This window comes from Antedon mediterranea, chromosome 8, assembly GCF_964355755.1.
Source record: "Antedon mediterranea chromosome 8, ecAntMedi1.1, whole genome shotgun sequence".
Taxonomy (NCBI): domain Eukaryota; kingdom Metazoa; phylum Echinodermata; class Crinoidea; order Comatulida; family Antedonidae; genus Antedon; species Antedon mediterranea.
In genome coordinates, this window is record NC_092677.1 from 27,845,230 (window position 1) to 27,868,222 (window position 22,993).

General features: G+C 34.6%; 1 protein-coding gene across 1 annotated transcript; it reads right to left on the reverse strand.

The window, feature by feature from the left end:
* Positions 1-96: 96 nt before the first annotated feature.
* LOC140057757 (uncharacterized) lies at positions 97-22,256 on the reverse strand. Its single transcript, XM_072103479.1, has 30 exons — positions 22,161-22,256; positions 21,672-21,791; positions 20,318-20,422; positions 19,362-19,478; positions 18,969-19,091; positions 18,742-18,858; positions 18,179-18,301; positions 17,809-17,928; positions 17,485-17,616; positions 17,045-17,167; positions 16,398-16,523; positions 16,109-16,231; positions 15,738-15,872; positions 15,367-15,501; positions 12,666-12,785; positions 12,196-12,333; positions 11,623-11,745; positions 11,265-11,387; positions 10,776-10,895; positions 9,864-9,986; positions 9,381-9,506; positions 7,768-7,908; positions 7,202-7,321; positions 6,583-6,711; positions 5,639-5,770; positions 5,214-5,378; positions 2,502-2,651; positions 1,881-2,000; positions 1,623-1,649; positions 97-1,192 (listed from the first exon to the last, which is right to left on the reverse strand). The coding sequence occupies exons 1-30, from the start codon at positions 22,219-22,221 to the stop codon at positions 1,026-1,028; spliced, it is 3,684 nt and encodes a 1,227-aa protein (XP_071959580.1). The 5' UTR covers positions 22,222-22,256; the 3' UTR covers positions 97-1,025.
* Between the last annotated feature and the right edge of the window lie 737 nt (positions 22,257-22,993).

Sequence of the window (22,993 nt, forward strand, 5' to 3'; positions counted from 1 at the left end):
CAAGTTGACCGATTTGTCACCTCGTGTTTTTGAGGAGCCGAAGAAAAAAACAAAGTTGGCCTATTGTTAACATATTTTAACTTAATTTTATGGGTTTGACACAGATACAGATTTTTATACAAATAGTTAATCTTTATGGAGTAGATATAGGTAATAAACAATATAGAACAATGTATGAAAATCTTCCGATGTCTTGATGAATGTATCCTGTCTAGCCTTACGGAACAATGACATAACCACTGTTCAACCCGTTCAGTTATTGAATGCCATGCTTGTTGTCAAAAATTCCTGAAAAACGCATGACTGCAACAATATACCGATTGGGAACTGTTGATTCCGTAAGTAAAAGCATAAGTATAAAAGTTTTATTGAGTGATCTTGTTTCTACAGTACATTCAATAGTATTTGGAACTTGTTGTATGGTAGGCATACATGTCGCAGACCTTATCACTTCATGATAAAATATCGTAAAAGTCTTTTATATCGGCCTATATAATATAATAGACAATATATATATAAGACATAAAGCATGAACTATTATAACTATGTTATGACTTTGCTATTAAAATATAATAACCTACCTGTACCCTAAATAGTGCCAAAATCGGCAATAATCAGTATATATATATATATATAAATTTATTTTAAATAATTATTTATTATAGATTACACAGTTACTTAGGCCTAGAAAAAAATTTATTTGAACTAATTATTTATCTAGAGATAAATGTATATTATATTTGAAAGAAAACAAGTGTTGAATACGGTGAGACCGCGCTATACAAAATTTAAATCTTAACAGTAACAATATAGGCTAAACAACAAAATATATGTTTAGTTTCTGGATGCGTCTAAAGGATAATTTATTATTATACAAGGGATCATTATTTTACTGGAAACATTTGTTTTTGTTTTCAAGGGAGATTTGTCCTTATTGTAAAACACTTTACATGTTTTAATACTTTAAAAAAGTCAATAATGTTATGTAAGTTATATTTGTGAGAGTAATAACTTCAAAGTATAATTTAGGAAATCTGGTCGTTCATTACATGTTTTTTCTTAAATGTAATCACCACAGCAACCAACATTCCAAGAAACATGGTTATTGATACGGCTAGAATAACTCGATCTGTGCCGATCCCAGATGAACTATGTATTCCGTCTCTCAAGCTTAAATCTACCATCGATACATCTAGTAAAAACGGATTTTATCAAAGTTATACGTTTAGACCACAATTAAAATCAGAACTATTAGGCCTATGTTTCACTTTTTCTTCTTAAATTAATTACATATATTTTTTATCTGGAAGACCAAACTTAAAACCTTGATTTAATGTGTCCTCACACAATTATATTTAATAATTTATCAAATGTTCTGTATATTTTATTATATGATATTGTTTGAAACAAACTTGAACTTGGATATTAATCGCTGCTTAGTCCATTGTCGTCAATATCATCACGTCTTATATTTTGTCACTATTGCATTGCACGCACAATTTCGCCTATATTGTCATACTTTTAAAGTTATCATCACTATCATATAAAACAACTTTACCACATGCTATCCTCATTAAGAATAGTTATCTTGTTTTAATTTAAAATAGCAAATTGTTACTTACCGTTAATTTCTCTTTTCTTTTTCCTACCTACAATAATTAAAGAACAACAATAAATATGTTTGATTAATTAATTATAACATATTGCGCATACAATTGACATAGATTAAGATTTTTTTTTTTCTCTCTTTTGCTATGGATATAATATTATGTCACCATGATATTCCGAAATAAAAAGATGAATGAAATGAATGAAATGAAAATAATATCAATGAATAGAACTTTGTATGGGAGAAAGTGTTAAATTAAAGTTGCACTTACCAACTACATTAGAACAAGTGGTGCCTGCATACGGTGATGTACATTGACACTCAAAGGAAGTTGTAAACGAGCTGCAAAAGCCGCCATTTTCACATGGATTACTGCTACATGGATCTGAAGCTGTAATGGTTATGTTTTAAAAGACTCTTGAAACCGAATTCAATCAATTTACATACATATATATTTTCAGTGGCATATGATGACGGGCGCATGCTAATATTATTTTCATCGACGTTTAAACGCGCGCGTGTCAAGTATGTTGACGCCATGGTGACAATGTGATGACAAAAACGGTATATTGCACATCAAACGATATTAGGCCTAATAATAGATATGAGATTGATATGATTAATAGATTAATGTAATTAAAAAAGATTTTTTTTTCTCTGGTTGCTGCGTACCACAAAAATATATATTATATTTATACATAAACTACATTGAATATTTATAATATATAACATTTTCATTAATATGGTTTTATCTATTTTACTATACAAACATAATTGTATTATGTTATTTTTCCATAACTATTTTATAGTACATATGAATAAATAATTGTTTAAATTAATTTTGTGATATTTCTTCTTATGCAGATATATTTATATTGTTATAAAGACTTACTAGTGTCAGCACAATGTTTTCCAATAAAACCAGCGGGACAGTCACAAAAGAAGTAGACGTTGATATCCAGATCTGTCTGATAGACATTGTAACAAACGCCCCCATTGTCACACACACGCACGCTACACACGTCACCAATAGGATCATTCTCTAAAATTAAAGAACGTTCAAATGATATCAATATTCATGATTATTATTTAAATAAATTATTTTTTTCTTCTTCAACAATTTTAATTTTAGAAAGATATCAACTAATCCACTGGACTTGTTTAGTAAATAGCTAGCTACGTGGATTATTTTGATATTTTTATACAATTAATACTACCTGGATGAATGAGAATATTCATATTCTTCTTAAAAAATATGTTTCGGATAAAAATTGTATCAGACTTTAACACTTTGACTGCCAAACACGAAGATCTTCGTTTTTGGAAACACAACGTTTGACTGCCAAACACGAAGATCTTCGTTTTTCGCGTTTTTTTACGAAATCCGGTAGATAGGTTAATTATTGGTATATACTATAAATATGAACACTATATTCGGTCTGGACCGTCAATATTTTACAATTTGAAAGTAACTAATCTGGTTACGAACGATTGTCAAAATGGTACCTGTCGAAATAACAAACACCGCGCATCACAGTAGCGCGTAGAGCGATGGCTTGGCGCATTGTGTATCGGTCGCGCGCTAGCTATGCCGCCGAAGCATTACAAAGGTTTTGTGGATTGACATGTTTGTTTGTTATCTGAATAAAAAATAATGGAGTCATTTTCAATATGAAGTCTTTAATTTTATTATTGTATGTATACCCTAATTGTTTTGGTGTTTTACTGAAAGTGACCGAGTTTCACGAAACAAACTTGTTTTGAAATGGTATGGATATTATCATCAGTTTACTATCTAGGCTAGGCTAGTAGTACTAGGCTAGCCTAGGCCTAGGCCTAGTCGTAAAACGGTTCCGGACCAACTTTAGGCCTGGTTAACTAGGCCTGGTGTCTTTACTATGTGGATTTTGGCGAAACATTGATATAAGATTTATGATTTATAAAATGTAATACATTTTTCGATAGTGATAACTTATTTTTATAGGCCTATCGGTGCCGTGTAAGTAACTTTTTCGTTGTTTGTTGATCTCACCGGGCGATATTTTCATATTGTAATGTCTTGCACAAAATCGCGAATATCTCGACTTTCTTGCGCGAAACTACGAAAAACTCAAAAAGTGGGTTACTTTCATTTTACTATTACGATTTACATATTGTGATTTAAAAATCGTTCTTGATACCATTGTAAAGCTAAAATCTTTATGATTATTTTAGTCTAAATTAAATATAAATCAGATCACATAAATGGTTTCAATCAGCTTTAATATAAACATCGAATTGGGCTAAAAACGCTGGCGGTGGCAGTTTCTAACTTGAAAAACCTCTGGCAGTCAAAGTGTTAACGGTAGTAACGTGTCCATTGCCACTACTGTAGAAGGCCTAATTCCATATAACGAATTGTTGTCGCATAATGAGCAAAATTCAAATTTGTTTTTACTATGAATCGAAATATTATGGAATGGTAAATTAATAGCATCTTTTTAAATATTGACTTATTTCATGATATAATAATATTGTGATCGGACTATTGAATGAATATTTATGAGGTCATTATCAAGATCAATTAAAAGATTCTAAGAATGCGCGCCAAAATAATCCGTTGGTGGTAGAACAGACGATATTCATCAATCAACAGTGTGTTGTATGGCGCGCCAAGCTGTCATTTATTCGGAAATAAAGATATCTTAGTTGCGATATCTCTATTGCTTGAATAAATGACAGCTTGGCGCGCCATAGTGTTGTGTCAATTTTAAAGCGACTTGTTGTTGTATGCATACAAGGTATTCAGTCAAGAACACACTGATGTTGCCAACGCAATGTTCAATTTAAAATAGATCAAATGTTACACAAGTCTAGACATAATTGCCTCAAGCCTTAGTTTTAGTTGTCTTTTGTAGGCCTACTGTGTGTACTCTTTGATTTTGATTGATTATGACACACTATGTGTGCCAAAATACCGGGCAAAATACTAAGCAGATTCGCTGTTTAGAACATATAACTTTTAGTCTTCTAATAAATTCAGGATTGATATTTTTCGATTTAATTTCTTCAATATTTATTCTTTTCATTTCTTTTGAATCGAACGATGTAACAAAATATAGTTGAAAAATTATTAGAGGCAAAAGCCCTATAATTTAGACGCATTAACAAGATGTTCGTAGCGCACGCGGATCGAGTTTCTTATTTCTGTAAAATCATGTAAGAACACACGGGAATAAGCATATTATAATTAAGTTCTACTGACTATGGACCAACAAAGTTCATGTACTAATTTTACTGTAAAGCTTTGTCTACACTATCAAACTTTATGTGACACAAAAATGTGATGTGCCCATATAAAGGAAAGTCTTTAAACAGTGATTGGGTTCGCTTGTGACAATCCTGGCTTTTTGTTTCATTATATATTTTTCTGTTGTAATTGTAATGAGCCGATATTGAATAAATCAAAATCAAATATATGGACATGATGATGTCATATCACTATCATAATTGGTCATATCACTACCATATTTGGGGATATCACTACTATATATGGTCAGATCACATTGTGTCAAACTAGATTGATAATGTACAGCTTTATGGAGCTTTTGTAGTGTATACGTACGTGTTGTCGACGCACAGTTGACTCCAGTGAAACCGGGAGGGCATATACAAGCGTACTGCATCTGGTAGAACCCTGAGTTACCCATACTACTCAGGTAGCTGTTACGACAAGTGGATTCGTTCTCGCATGGATCACTAGAACAAGCATTAGTCTCAGGGGATAACTCTAAAAGAAATAAAATATACGAGGTCTTCACGAGTGATCTAATAACCCCAGACATCATAACGCTACCCCAAAAAACTACCCTTTACCACTATAACCTGTCGTACTTTCTCAAGAGCTTGTTGTTTTCGTACAAAGTTACAACAAATTCTAGACACCTTTTTTCACGCTTAATACAGACTTTCACTTATGGCTAAAAAAATAGAAAACGTGTAAACAACTACTATTCGGTGATGAACATGCTGGACATTTGTTTTGCTTACCATCACTTGCACAGTGTTTTTCTGTGTACCCTGGAGCACACAAACACACATAATGACCATCTTCCAGTGTCATGCAGGACCCTCCATTCATGCATGGGTCACTCAGGCAACTGTCGCTGTTTACGATTGTCGCTGGAGAGAAATTATTAATAATATCTAAATAAATTACTAAAATTATCATTAGTATTTCAATCATGACATAGTATACGTATACGTCATCCGATGACTCACTATTCTGACGTACTTATACTGTACGTCAGAATTACACCAGCGGCGGAATCATTCAGGACTTGGTACGTTTAGACTAGAGTTACGTCGGATGGGGACATTATGGTAATTACGTCAACCGAGAACTACCTATCCTTACGCATTATGACGTCAACATAGAACTCCCTATTTTAACCTAGTACTGTTACGCACTATGACGTCAACATAGAACTCCCTATTTTTACGTTGTACTGTTATGCACTATGACGTCAACATAGAACTCCCTATCTTAACGTAGTATTGTTTTGGACTATGACGTCAACATAGAACTCCCTATCTTAACGTAGTACTGTTACGCACTGTGACGTGAACATAGAACTCCCTATCTTAACGTAGTACTGTTATGAACTATGACGTCAACATAGAACTCTCTATCTTAACGTAGTACTGTTATGGACTATGACGTCAACATAGAACTCCCTATCTTAACGTAGTACTGTTACGCACTGTGACGTCAACATAGAACTCCCTATCTTAACGTAGTACTGTTATGCACTATGACGTCAACATAGAACTCCCTATCTTAACGTAGTACGGTTAGGGACTATGACGTCAACATAGAACTCCCTATCTTAACGTAGTACTGTTACGCAGTACGAAATTAGAGGACTCACTATACTTTGACGTTCGTTAGCGGAGGACTCATTATCATAATGTAGAAAAAAAAACCGTCTTACATTGTTCACAGTTTGTTCCAGTGAATCCAAATTGACAAACACATGAATACAGATTAGTTCCGCACGGGCCATTATTTTGGCATTCTCCTTGATTTTTACACGGATTTGTATCACATGGTGACAGTTTACCTTTAACAAATATATATATATATATATCTTTTAAACATATTCTTAGTGGCATATCTAGAAAGCAAATGGTATATTATAACCAGATCCATGCGGGGATCGTGGTTTCTATTCTTAACGAATTACGGGTTTTTTTGGACGAAAAGTAAAACGTTTAATTATTCACACTTTATCGTTAAAATCTCTCCCTAACATGAACAACATTTAAAATTCATGATTTAGAATTACCTAAAGATTCAATTTTAAGGTAGCCATGATTTGAGTAGAGACAGGTAATACAACAAATAAACAACGAACATAACGTAACATAAACGAAAGGTTTGATTTCAATTGTGATACAAGATATTTTAAGGCAGTTTTCCTATTTATCAAATGCCTCAAATGCGTTATTTTAACTCGAAAGTTCAGTGGAATCATTCATAATTGGGATACTATTGTCAAAACATCGTTAAGGAAGTACAAACGATGTATAATTATTTACATAAACACTTACGTAGTTCACATCGTGTTCCCTCATAACAATCCTGGCACTCGCATTCAAATGTCGTGCAATCAGTTTTGATGCATGTGCCATCGTTGCCACAAGGATTACTAGAGCACGGGTTAGGGAACGCTGAAGCGTAAAAAAGGTAGGATAATTAGACGATAAAAGTTCATTCAAGAGGTAGCAAAATAAATTAAAAATAAATAAAAACTAAATAAACAGATACAATAATAATAAAAGAAAATAAATAAAAAAAATAAGTAAAAAATAAATGAACAAATAAAAAAAAAATAAATAAAAAAAATACATAAAAAAGAAATAAACTATAGGAACCATCAATTCAAAAATTATATACAGATAATTGTTAGATGCCCAATAAAATTCTTCCCGTTGTTATGACGTTTACCATACGTGCGCGCAACGCACGAAATGTAACCAATCACAATTGATGAACATTATAGCTTTCTCGTGTGATTGGTCACATTAATTCGTACGTTGCGCGTAGCCTAGAGTGGGAAAATGTATTTTTTTTGGCATTTGCATCTGTCATCTTTTCAAAAACAAATCCAGCTTACCCATTTCGTCACAAAATTGTCCATGAAAGCACGGAGGGCATGTACAGTTATATCGATAGCATGTGGAGAGGTCTGACATGTCTGGTTGACACGTGGCACCATTTACACACAAATGATCACCAGTACTGCATGGATGAATTTCTGAGGGAAACGATAAACAGCTAATATAAATAATAATAAATAAAATAATAACAGGATTTTTATAGCGCACATACCACTCAAGAGTGCTCAAGGCGCATTAAAAAAAATAAAACAAATCATACAAATGCCCGACAAATAAAATGCAATTTCTTTGGAGGGTCCCCATCCGTTCTCGTTCTGTCGCGGTCCCGGACCCCTACCTAGGTGACCAAACAAAGGAACAGGATACACATTTGCCTTGCCACAGACGACCGGGTGCTCAGAGACAACAACCAAGACAGAGGCACCCCAAAGATAATGCTGGTTAGGAAAAAGTATACTATACAATTCTAGAACTTTAAGAAACCTCATGATTTCCATATGCCTTAATGAATAAATGTGTTTTTAATAATTTTTTAAAAGTATCAACAGTTTTGCAAAATCTGATAGAGCTCGGTAGAGCATTCCATAGACGAGGAGCAGTAACGGTGAAAGCTCTGTCTCCCCATGAGTGGTGAGACTTAGGTTGATGTAGAAGCAGCGTATCACTAGAACGCAGATTCCGTCTGGGAACATACAGCCAAAGCATGTCAGAAATATATTCAGGAGCCATGCCATTAATAGACTTAAAAACAAAGAGTAATATTTTAAAAACAATGCGGTACCTAACAGGAAGCCAATGCAAAGTTTCCAAGGTATTTGATATGTGTGCATATCTTGGTAGTTTTTTAACAACTCGTGCCGCTGTATTTTGAATCAGCTGAAGCCTGTGGAGTTGTTTTTGTGGTAGCCCATATAGCAATGAGTTTCCCATATCCAGTCGTGAAGTGACAAAAGCATGAACAAGTTGTTTAGCTGCTGCCTCATTAATAAACTTTCGAATCCTTCGGATGTTTCGTAAGTGAAAAGACGACGTAGAAATAGTTTTTGAGATATGAGAAATCATAGTCATACCTGCATCCATTTCAACCCCTAGATTTCTATCCTGCCTAGCCGGGTCTATTTGGGTTTCACCAATGTAAATAAAACTTGGTGGCAGTTTTTCCAACTGCAGCTTTGATCCAAAGAGAATATATTATATGGTGCTCGTAAAAATTGTGTGTAGGCCTAGAATGACCGATTTATTTATCGAGCATAAAAAGTTACTGGACGTTCTTTGGAGATTTCAACATTTGAACTTTTTTGCCAAAACTATTTTGTAGTATTCGATTCGAAGTCTTTTTGCTGTTTAGTGGTTGGTATACGTTGTTTCACTTCCTTTTCCGATCCCTGAAAAAGTTCCGATCCCTGAAACAGTTCCTATTTATTGCTACCATTTAACTAAATGTAAATGTAAATTGGTTTTTTTTTTCATTTTTCCTGGACTGTCTCAAATAAATGTTAATGTTAATTTTAAAAAAACTGTTGAGCTCATCAGAAAATTCTTTTGCTTTTTGTGGTTTTATCGCACAATTTAGTTTCTTTGAAAATTTTCTAAAAATAGTATAACTTACTAGTCTCGCATAGATGACCTGTGACACACATAGGGCATTTGCATTCATAGGCGGCGCAATTACTTTGAGCACGCACACACGTTCCACCATTTTTACATGGATCATTTTGACATCCGATGTTGAAGTCTGTACAAAAATAAAAACAACAAATAAGTCACAGATTGAATCACGTCATCACACTTTGTTGTTTTTTTTCCTTTAAATGTTGTTATATTCATCTTATGTGTTTGTTTCTATCGATATTGATTTTTTTTGATTGATTGAGTATTCTTTATTTTTCACACAAAATTCAAAATATATATCAAAAGAAGAACAGATGCAAAGTGTGAAAAACATGATATCTACAAGCAAGCAAAGTTGTTGATCTGTGGCACCCTTAACTTAAAATATAAATTTACATATACATTACAAAATTGTTTTCAAGTAGTAGATTATAAAAATCATATTAGTAGATATAAAATCACAAAATAGCCGGTAGCCTACCTGTTTCACAGAATTGTCCTGAGTAGCAGGGCGGACAAGTACATGTGTAGTCTGTACAAGAGTTATTTCCTGCGACACATGTGGCTCCGTTCAGACATAAATTAGCGGAACATTTACCAATTTCTAAAAGTTTTCAGATGAAAAACAAAATTGGAAAAACTTTTGAAAAAAATCCTTGAAATCAGCAGCTGACATAAACTACTTAAAACATTCGGCGTTTTCCGAAATATAAAAAAAATAATTATTAAATCAAAGTCGAAATTACTTGATTACTCGAATATCTTATTTTTAAAAGTAGACATTATTCTTGAGTAAAACCGTTCTGCTCAACGGTTCGCTTCCAGTTAGGCTACTTGTAGTGAATTAGCGTGTACACTCATCACAGATGGATCCTGCCATCAAGGCAGACTAACGTCCTTCCATCAAGGCAGACTAACGTCCTGCCATCAAGGCAGACTAACGTCCTGCCATCAAGGCAGACCAGGATCCTGCCATTAAGCCAGACTAACGTCCTGCTATTAAGGCAGACTAACGTCCTGCCATCAAGGCAGACTAACGTCCTGCCATCAAGGCAGACTAACGTCCTGCCATCAAGGCAGACCAGGATCCTGCCATCAAGGCAGACTAACGTCCTGCCATCAAGGCAGACCAGGATCCTGCCATCAAGGCAGACTAACGTTCTGCCATCAAGGCAGACCAGGATCCTGCCATCAAGGCAGACTAACGTTCTGCCATCAAGGCAGACCAGGATCCTGCCATCAAGGCAGACCAGGATCCTGCCATCAAGGCAGACCAGGATCCTGCCATCAAGGCAGACTAACGTTCTGCCATCAAGGCAGACCAGGATCCTGCCATCAAGGCAGACCAGGATCCTGCCATCAAGGCAGACCATAATACTTGATGACTTCTTACCGGTTTGACAGAGTTGTCCAGTGAAACATCCAGTACATGAGCAACTGAAACTGCACGAGCCATTTTCGTATTCACAAGAAGCACCATTCAAACACTCAATACCTTGACACGGACTTATATCTGTTGATAACATTACACTTATTATGATTCAATTCATTTCATTCACATTTATTTAGTCATCGTTTTATATTATTATATTATATTGATTACCGCAGAAACTCTTATCCGATGGCAGCCAGCCACACACTACCCTTTCAACCAGTTAGTACACTACAGCTATCCATACGAGATGATTTTACGTCACATTAAACGAAGCCTGGACAACTGAGACACTTACTGTAGTAGGTTGTCTTTTACGTTGTCAATTATACAATACAATCTATTATTTTTTTAAACCAACCAACAGCAAAAAGAAATTGGCCAATAACAGAAGGGTATTACTGGCTTAAATATAGCAATACTTGCCACACACACAACCTCATTACTTACACGTCTGGCATTGAGTTTCAGCATAGCAAGGTGGGCAGGTGCACGATGGGACGTCACATGGTGTCAGTCCAGGTACGCATGTGCCTCCGTTTTTACAGCTATCCACGTTACAATCAGATTGGGCTGAAACGACAATAAATAATGGATTCAGTATTTATTCTTCCAGTTCGTTTTTGATATTTTCAATATAATGTAACCTTGCCCACTACCACTACCAGGCTGTAGAGTTTTATGTAACTTTGTCATTACAGAAGGAGAGAGGTTCCATCATGTGGACTAACATTACAGTGTAGTGTGATAAAACAATCTGAACACAATGTAGACTGTTAAAACATAGCATAATAGGATACTACTTTACCTATCTCGCATAGTGATCCACTGTAGCAAGATTCACATAAGCAAACATACTGATTACATGTTCCTTCAACTGGTTGACATGTCCCACCATTTTGACATTCATGGTTGTCACATCCTGTTACCACTTTAAAGAATGTAAAGGAGTTAAGCTTGGGTTCTCACTAGAAAAAACGCAACGAAACGTAACCGACGCAACGTAATAAAATACTCTTTAAAAAAAATCAATTTCGCATAACTTTTTGCGACGTACACAAAGCAGCAGACAATGGTGTTCGGTTCCCAATTTTGACGCGTAACGTTACGTTTTTACGGCACTATGCGTCGATACGTTGCGTCTACGTTCTTGCTTCCTAGTGGGAACCAAGCTTAAAGATAAACTAGAATGTATGCATAACCATTCTCTACATTAAACTTTCGTTATACTTTACTTGCATCATAAAGATAATAATTTAATATTTCCAATCATAAAGTTGGTATATTAAATGATGCTGCAATGATCTTGATTTTGATTAAACATAATTCAGAATTTAAAGATCATTAAGCGAGGAATATCTAATCCCCACTTACAACTTACATGTTTCACAATATCGTCCAGTATTGCAAGCTGGACATGCACATGTGTAAATGGAACAGGAGGCAGGAGTTGAAGTCTGCATACGGATACAAACTCCACCATTTTGGCACTGATGCGTTTGGCATGGGTCAGCAATAGCTGTTACAAACAATATTTTAGATATCATTAATTCAATTGATAGTTTAGTCAAAAGTCATTGGTCAAGAGAAGTCTTTTCACACACCAAAGTATCCGTTTGAGTTTCTACACGAAGTGTACGTTATTGCATAAGGTATAATAAACATAACATTCAAAATCAATGTTTGGCAACACCACTATTTTGATGATTATAATGCCAATATTTGATCAAAGTGTCTTCTTAACCTCGTGGTCAACCTCAACTGTTTTCAAAGTGCTTCAACCCCCTTCAGCTGGTTAAAGTTTAAGGGAAGTTACCACAATCATTAAAATATATTGCCGCCTAGGCCTACCTATTTCACAACTTGACCCTTCATAGCATCCGTTACATTGGCAGAGGTACGATTGGCAGTTATCAGCTGTCAAACACAAGCCGCCATTCTGGCAAGGTGAAGATTGGCAAGGGTCTGTATCTGAAATCAAATAAATACACGGTGTATCTTTACAATCAAACTATAGCAAACATTCTGTAGGTTGAATGTGAGTTGAATGCTATCTAACAATCTTTGTTTCCAGTGCGAATTTTGTTTTTCAATCTGTACAGGCATTGCCACGAATATCAGAATCTTGCGTAATTGATGTACAGTAGTGGTACTTCCAACCGCCAGTCTCTCTGTCAAAATTCATACAGTAAGAATTTATGCATTGCATATCACACACGCACACACAAACAAAAAGATCCTTCGATAGTATACTGATGGTATGATTGTGGATTATTTACTTACAATTTTCACATTTTTCACCAGTGTAACAGCCCGTACAATCGCATGCATAATCTTGACAAGTTCCAACAAGATTGGTACAAACTCCTCCATTCATACATTCATGATTTGCACATGGATCGACCACTTCATTCAAAATATAATAACAAATCGCCCGAAACGATTGGTCATTGATTAAAAATAAAAGTTATGAAAGTATCAACTTAACTACAAATTTAAGTTTTTACTGAACGCAAAGAAAAGTTTTAACTCATTAACGTTTACAATTATAATTGATTGTGCCAAAAGATCAACAGTAACAATAATAATGGAAAATAGTTTGGTATAGGAAATTGATTTAGTAATAATTTGTTCATTTAGTCACAAATTTCACATTTTTCACCAGTGTAACAGCCAGCACAAACGCATTGATAATCTTGACAAGTTCAAACAAGATTGGTACAAACTCCTCCATTCATACATTCGTTATTCGCACATGGATCGACCACTTCATTCAAAATATAATAACAACAAATTGCCCGAAACGATTGGTTATTATTTAAAACTAAAACTACAAAGTTACTGAATGCAAAGAAAAGTTTCAACTCAAAAATTGAAAATTATACTTGATTGGTCATAAAAGAAAAAAGTACAACTAGAATTTAATTCGTCACTTTGACGAATTATAGGTGATCATTTTTATCATTTTAATGAAATAAATTTTTTTTAAACATGTACGTACGTTAACATACGATAGGAAAATGTTGATGTATGCCATCCTATTATACGCTTATAGTGCTGAGTTATGCCTATTATATGCCATATACAATGTACAGTATATACTGTATATCTATATACAGTGTAGCATAGGTGAAATTATGGGACACACATCAAGTTCAAATTTTTTGGTATGATGGAATTATCAAAATAAACTCGAAGATGACAATTTCGAAAGATAATGAATTGAGCAAATAGATATAAGGATTGGAAGAGAATTTGACACGTAGAAGCGCAATGCGCGCTCTTTGAAATTCTTATAACTTCGACTAAAGAAATTTAAAAACTACTTTTTAACTTCAACTGGCCATATGATAACATCACAACATCCGATACGCTTAATTTTTATATGAATTCATATCTACATTTCATCAGCTTTCATAATAAATTATAATCTTCAAGGTCACCTTTAATTCTGAAGAGCTTTAAGATATTCAAATGTATGGTGTAGCTGAAATTACACGACCTAGGTTATTCAAGTTTTTACGCGTGATGAAGTAATCAAAATAAAAATGTTGACTACTCATTAGAAAGATAATTAATTGAGCAAGCACATACTAAAATTTGTGCGAAAATCGGGCTCAAATAACGGAGATGCGCTCTATTGAATGTGATAACCCACACAAAACGATAAAAATTCCTAATTTCTAAATTCAAGTGGCCATTTGATGACGTCATACCATTTTGTACGTCTAATGTGTATATACATTTGTATATACAACTTATTGGCTTCCATAATAAGTTAAAAAAATTGGGGGTCACCTGCCATTCTGAATAGTTATATTCATTTTAAAAAGTCCTTATTTTTTACCATTTTTAGCACTTTTGTACAATTAAAGTGCGTATTTTGTCATTTTTAACGTGCTCGTATAGCGTTATTTTAAGTCGGAATGGACTCAAAGTCGGAGAATGTACTAAGGATTGTGAGTAGAATATGATGTATACATCAAATTTTATTTTTTACCCTTTTTAAAAATCGCGTGCGCAAAAATGTGTTTTTGCGCAGTAATTTTTTTAAACACACAAATGGCCTATTTCATGCTCTAAATTGATAAAAACTAAATTTTGAGCTTTTTAAAATTTCAACGCGCGATTTCACGTGCATGACCTTGAAACGCCCGAGTTTTTATTTGCTAATATTTTTTACCTTGACCTCAAGTTTACGTGTAGTGATTTTCATTAATATGTGATAATGAATTATGGAGATATGATTGATAATGTGATTTCACAAAATGGCGTATACGTGACGTCACGGATGAGTGATCACGCTGAAAAGCTTATTAGGACTAAGTTAACGTATTTGAAAGACATTGTGAAATTTTGGTAATCATTAACATTAAACTTTTTGAGATATTTGTTACACAAAATCTGTACAGAGAGAAATAAATAATAAGAATAAGAATAAAGATTTCATACAATAACAATAGGTGATCATTTTATTCTAAATGATCACCTAATAATAATGGAAACTTTTGTATAGGAAGTTCATTTAGTAATAATTTGTTCATTTACTCACAAATTTCACATTTGTCACCAGTGTAACAGTCAGGACAAACGCATTGATAATCTTGACAAGTTCCAGCTAGATTAAGATTGGTAGGCGTACAAACTCCTTCATTCATACATGTATGATTTACACATGGATCGACCACTAAGTTAAAACATAATTAATAAGTACATACATTTTCCCAAAATGTTATATAATTATTATTATTACGAATAAAAAGTTCGATTTTGACTGAACGCAAATAAAAATTTCAACTCAGTAAAATCAAAGACTGTGCCAAACTATCTCGCTTTAACAGCAATACTTTAAAAATGCATTATATAATGGAGAAAGCATTCGTATCTGAAATTGATTTAGTAATAATTTGTTTATTTACTTACACATTTCACATTTGTCACCAGTGTAACAGTCAGGACAAACGCATTGATAATCTTGACAAGTTCCAGCTAGATTAAGATTGGTAGGCGTACAAACTCCTTCATTCATACATGTATGATTTACACATGGATCGACCACTAAGTTAAAACATAATTAATAAGTACATACATTTTCCCAAAATGTTATATAATTATTATTATTACGAATAAAAAGTTCGATTTTGACTGAACGCAAATAAAAATTTCAACTCAGTAAAATCAAAGACTGTGCCAAACTATCTCGCTTTAACAGCAATACTTTAAAAATGCATTATATAATGGAGAAAGCATTCGTATCTGAAATTGATTTAGTAATAATTTGTTTATTTACTTACACATTTCACATTTTTCACCAGTGTAACAGCCCTGACAATCGCATTCATAATCTTGACAAGTTCCAACTAGATTGGTACAAACTCCGTCATTCTTACAAGCATGATTTAAACATGGATCGACCACTAGTAGTAGAAAAATAACCAACTTATTACTGACATATTTATGCTAGTAACAGCAGCATGTACTACTGTCAGGTCCAGGGAACAAATACTGAAAAATCTAGTTTTTTCGGATCGGAGTTTTTCATCAGAAAAAGCAGCTAAAAATATAAAATTCAGGTGTACATACCGTCTTCACAAAATGTTCCTTCGTAGCATTCAAGACATAAGCATTTGAACTCGGTACAACTATTCTCCGTGATTAAACACGTACCACCATTTAGGCATTCATTTCTTTCACATGGAGTTGGTATGGCTAATCAGAAATACATTTAATTCATTCACGACTTCAAATAAATTAATTAATTGCCTTTAATGAATTATTCACTCACAAGTTTACGACATTTAATAATAAAAAATGTTTTTTGCTTAATGAAGTTTTCGGTTTACTCATGAAAAAGCAAGATTCCTTCTCTAAAAGTGGCAGATGTTTGTATAATTACAAATTCAATTTTGATTTTGCTATAAAAAGAAGTAAATTGATGAGTTTCAACCATTATCAAGCTCATAGCCAGTGCTGGTGTGTTTAATAAACTCCTTTTTCTTTAGTTCTATTTTGAAACTAGAGAGGAAAGTGATGAAAATAGCCTTAACATAATGGCGATGTCTGCGGAAAGTGTTTTGTTTAAAAAAGTGCCATTTGTGGAAAAGGTGTCTTTTTGTGGAAAAGTGCCATTTAGGGTAAAAATTGCCATTTAGGGTAAAAAGTGCCTTTTGTGAACAAAATCCCCTGTACAAATACTATACTATGCTACGGGATTGACCATGTATACTTACGTAGTTCGCACTTAATTCCAAGGAAGCAGGGAGGACAAGTACATAAATATTCTGTACAAGATCCAGTCATTGGTGTACATACGCCACCATTCATACATGCTTGGTCTATGCATGGACTAACAACTGCAATAGTAAATATTAAACTAATTTCTAACTAACTGTATCATTAAATTAAGTGAAAAAAGATTTGTTATACTGTATATTCAAAACAAGATTGATGTTCTTCCATTTACAAAAAATTATTATTATTGGAAATTTTGTTCACCGTAGTTCTTCTCTCAATTTATGGGATTATTTTTTGCTGGTTGTTACTTTCCCATAGTCAATTGTTTCAGAGATTGTGGATCTTGGGTGAAGATAAAGTGGTACGAATTGCATACATGCTCCAACTTAATTTTAATCATTAATATTTTTTTTACTTTAATGAAATAAATGCATACACTGTTCACAATTTGGTCCTGTATAACATGGGGTACAACTGCAGGTATAACGGTTACAGAGGATAGGATCATCAAAACACTGTCCGCCATTTTGACACAACATACCAGAAGTTGAACAAATAGATGTAATAACTGTAAGAAATAACAACATTATTTTCTTCATTCAGGCATTTTATAAAAAGCTATTGTAAATATTCACAAAATCATATATATGTTAGAAGGCTTAAGTGTTTTACAGAACGCGTCACTGTCAGGCACGACTATTTTTGTTTGTTGAAATATTGTTTTACCAATAAAATTTGAAATACACTACAATATACGTACTTGTGGCACAGTATTGACCGGTGGAACATTCAGGACAGACACAGGTATAGCCAGAGCAATCGGAAGCAGGTACGCATGCGCCACCATTTTGACACAGATGACCGTCACATGGGTCAAACTCTGAAAATAATCTAAATATGTATTTGTTTGTATTCTCTTGAAATGTTTATGTTTTATCTGGCGGAACTAGCCTTAAAGCATTCTGGGCTTATTTACGTTTCTTCAGCCTATGTGCATTCTACTTTTTTAAACTTTATTTTTGTTATTATATATTATGATGTATCATGAGAATAAAATAAAATTGAAGTATTTTGGAATAGTTGTATACGTAAATGTTGAAGAATGCTAGTAGTAGTACATCGAGATTTACCTATTTCACAGTTGCTCCCTGTATAGCATGCTGGACAAACACAAGTTGAACTCGAACATGTGCCAGGAAGAGTTTGGCATATACCTCCATTCACACAGCCAGTATTTGCGCAAACAGCAGGAGCTGTAATTCAAAATGAAAACCAACTTATGTGTGAAACAACACGTAAAATGTTTGTTTGTTTGTTTGTTTTATCTTTATACTGGGTGACCTCTTCAGTCAAAGACTGATCTCCCAGAGGGCCCAGTTGGTGATGTACTAGTACACCGGGGTAACCCCCTACTCGTCTCGAAAGATGTACTAGGTTCTTTAAAGTGCACACGAGCAAGTTGTGTACACTGGACCTACGGTTTATAGTCCTTATCCGAGAAGACTCGTTCTACCACCAGAACCATGGAGTGAGTGAGCCTCGAACCCCTGCCGATGTTATGGCTACGTGATTACGGTTCCACTGTCTTAACCGCTCGGCCACTCACTCACTACATAAAAAAAATAAACATATAAAAATTAATTTAGTTTATAGCGGTAATTTTAACTATAAAATGTTTAAAAAAATTGCGTACGTAATTCACAGAAATCGCCTTGATAACAACCTGAACAGATACAAGTTGCCACCGAGCACGTAACGTCATGGTAACACTGTCCACCATTTTGACACGGAGATGAGCTACAAGCCGGAGCTTTAAATATAATAAGTAAAACGTGTGACGACACAAGACGTTTGGGCGCATGTATGTTTGAATACGCGCCAGTATACGCGCGTCAATTAATGATAGCGTATTGTACTTACGAGTGGCACAGAATTGACCAGTGAAACAATTTGGACAGACACATGTATATCCAGAACAATCTGAATCAGGTACGCATGCGCCGCCATTTTGACACTGATGGTTTTCACATGGTGGTATCATCTCTGAAATCAATTGATTCGTTTATATGTTATTTTTTTTTTTCATTTATGACAAAAAATACTTTCACAGAGACCTGGGCCGAATTGCATACACTTGTGACCATATAACTTAATATTTATATACCAATAGGCCTACTATATAATGAATATGAATATAACAAATAATATTTTAAAATAAAATTTCACAATATCATCCATTGTAACAAACAGGAAACTGACAGATACTACTGAAAATAATTGAAATGAGGTGTGCGGCAGGGTGAGATTACTAACCTATTTCACATCGAGATCCAGAAACACACGATGAAGTACATGAACAAATGAAACTATTAGACTGAGCCACACAAACACCATCACTGGAACAAGGATTTGATTCACATGGATCCACAACTAAAATAATAAATATGTAATGGTAAAACATAAATATGGAAACAATTCAGTGTCCGTTCAATCACAACGGTTCAAAATAATAAAATCAGGTACCATAAAACCTCGAAAGAAGCCCTCTGGCCCCACCTATTTATTTTTCCCCCTAAAGATGCCCATCTTTAAAGATTTAAGCCCCTCTCTTTAGTTTACAAAATCGAGAACAGAAGCGCCACCAAGTTATGGTCTTTTTTATTTATTTATTTATTTATTTATTCGACTTCTCACTAACACAGTTAGTGAAGGATCTGGACCAACTCTAAAACGGTCCAGTCCCAATTTGCAGTGGCTGTGTGTGACAGTGGCTGTGTTTGTGTGAACTAGTACACCGGGGTAGCCCCCTACTCGTCTCGAAAGATGTACTAGGTTCTTTAAAGTGCGCATGAGCTACGTGTACACTGGACCTACGGTTTATAGTCCTTATCCAAGAAGACTCGTTCTACCACCAGAACCATGGAGCGAGTGAGCCTCGAACCCTTGCCGATGTTATGGCTACGTAATTACGGTTCCACTGTCTTAACCGCTCGGCCACTCACTCTTTAAAGTTGTTACGGTATTAAGCTTATAGCACGTAAACAAACGGGCATTATATTTTAAATATGCATTTACTTTACAGGTGTGTGTGCAATCTAGGTATTTCGCGCGTAGACTGTGATAATCGTGTCCTATTTTACGCATGTATCTTGTGGTATGCTTAATATTTTGACTAATTCAATTGAATATTTATAATGTCCACTACTATGTTTACCCATGTAGAATAATTCTGTGATAATAGATATGAAATACAATACATTGGAACTCACCGAGTTGACATTGTGGACCGTTGAAACCAGAGGGACAAGCACAGAGATAATGGTTACCAGAAGGTGTGCACACGCCACCATTTAGACACGGGTTGTCCGTGCAACCTGAAAGATAATTCAATTCATATAAATTGTTATTCTCTTGGTTGTTAAGACGTCCGGTGACCAGTGCAAAAACTTAGAACCTACTAAAATGTAGAATTCAGATTTAGTAGCCTACAGTCCCATACATGCGGTCTCTGTCTCCGCACATTGTTGTTGTATACTTCTTAAACTGCTGCTGAGCTCGCTCTATGCTTAATTTTCCACTGCAAATACTGTTATTACGTACGTCATAAGGTTATTCAAAGCGAAACTTTACGAATGGTTGCATGCAATGATAGGAGTGCTGTGGACAATTACCAGACAAGCACAACATTTCAATCTGTTTCAATGTGGAAATACAAACAAATCGCTCGGTTTATTTATCAGAAAGAAAGTTTTTGAACGATTATGTATTGTAAATATAGTTTGCAATTCAGCCAGACAGCAGTGTTTTATTTTCTTTGTAATTTTGCTTGTTTCAATAAAAAAATCCATTATATATTGTCTTTAGTGATAAAAGTGAAAATTAATGAATATAGTAATTGTTTTCCGATTTTCTTCCAAGCGGCTTTCTAAATGTAGGCCTAATTATCTATCTCACTGCAGTACTTCTACGACTTTTATCAAACCCGGACGCCGCACCCGCGGACGCAACGCAACGACGTCGTTCGTAAGCACAACGCAAGTAATTTGACAAATCACAAGCGATGGATACAAACTGTCGTTTGTCATTAGTCAATTCGCTTCTTGCGTTGTGGGCTTACGTTATTGCGTTGTGTCACGGATGTAGGCCTACGCTAAACGAAAGTAATTTGATAACGTCATAATCTGTTGCTTGTGATTGGACAAAGTACTTGCGTTCCGTTCAATGGTAAACTTTCACAACTTATATTTAGGTTTACTCAAATACCAGATTTCAACTCATCCTTAAAAATCAATTGATACATTCGTGTCTATTCATGGTGGTATTTTGTCAGCGATAAATAACTGTTTATTGTGAAAATATAAATCAGAAACGATATAGATATATAATAAATACATTTTCTATAAAGAAATATTGTCAACATTATAAGTAAAGATTGATTCTCACTAGAGACGCAACGCAAGCGAATTGACAAGCGACTGTTGTTAGAATAATCCATTGCTTGTGATTTGTCAAATCACTTTGCGTTACGTCCTTGCGTTGCGTTTCTCGTGAAAACCAAGCTTAATAAAAGCTAATAATACATTTAAGTTTATATAAAATAACAAAATATTGATACTGGCTGACCTGGTGGACATTCAAACATTATATCGCCAACTTGACAAAGGCAAATATACGACGAATCACTGGAAATTGAACATATTCCATTGGTGTTACATGGAGAACTTGCACACGGTGAAACAGATGCTGTAAAATAAATAAAATAATTAAAATAGACAATAAAACATTTACAGATGTGTCTAGTTGCTTGTCGTCTCACTAGGACACAATGCAGCAAGGGTGTAGCGCAACGTAAGTGAGTTGACCAATCACAAGTGATGGATTATTCGTGCTGTCGCTTGTCATTTGTCAACACGCTTGCGCTGCGTTTACGTCTTTGCGTTACGTCTTAGTGGCAACCAAGCTTAAGAGTCGGCGCGTAAAACGTTGTGATAATCTGTCTGTTTTACGCGCGCATGCATGTTTGTTATCTTAATGTTTTGATCAATACAAAACAATACATGCATCCAAAGTCAAGTTACATTGCGTAGATTTTTGAATAAAGATTATTCTTACCTTGACCAATAACGACATCAACAATCGCAAGAAAGACAACTACAGAAATTGACGACATCATTGTGGATGTTCTACGGTAAAAGATGGGTCACCAGTCGACTGCAGCGACTGTTAAAATGCGGAAACCTACTTCGTACCTGGTAGAATTTCTGTCAACGATCGACAACAAAAGAACCTATATGCTTCATTTTATCTTATGTATTTCATTGTGTTTACTGCACGCCAATTAGCCGATACGAAATTTGTAACGAAACACGATGTAGGAATGACACGCAGAGAGGCGGCGATTTTACTTTCACAATGGTCGATGATGGAGGTTACTCAATAGAAAGATTGTCATGATTTCAAAGAACCCCATATTGTTAGATAATAATGATGATAATAATAAGTAAGGATTTAATTTAGAACGTTATGTAATGCCTACTAAACGTAGCCGATCTGATTCTTTTCTTTTGTTGTAGTTAGCTTTATGTTTCAATCCGCGCCGCGTAAAATGTGTAAAAGGACGTGCGCGTGCAGGTTTCACCAAACTTTTCAATTGTGCGCATGTGGGACAATCACAGCCCTGATTTATTTGCTATCTTGAGAAAGGCACCCATAATATGTGGAAATAAGACAACTTTAGACCAATGCGCATATATAAACATAAACATTAAACGCTTAAAGGGGACAGAGGTGACCTAAACTGCAGTAAATAGAAAAAGATAAATTCATCAAGAAAACGGAAATAGACAGAAATTACTAACAATGAATTTAAATGCCTGGGCATTTGTGTAATTTGATAACATACAATGTGTGTCTTACACAATGAAATTAGTTACTCTTTCAACCAA

Excerpts from the sequence above, each read along its gene's own strand:
- LOC140057757 (XM_072103479.1), bottom strand. The coding sequence starts at position 22,221 with ATGATGTCGTCAATTTCTGTAGTTGTCTTTCTTGCGATTGTTGATGTC. Across the intron at positions 17,168-17,484 it reads AGGACCAAATTGTGAACAGT|TTGTTAGTCCATGCATAGAC; the intron begins GTATGCATTTAT and ends TTACTATTGCAG. Across the intron at positions 15,502-15,737 it reads TGGTGACAAATGTGAAATGT|TGGTCGATCCATGTGTAAAT; the intron begins GTAAGTAAATAA and ends GTTTTAACTTAG.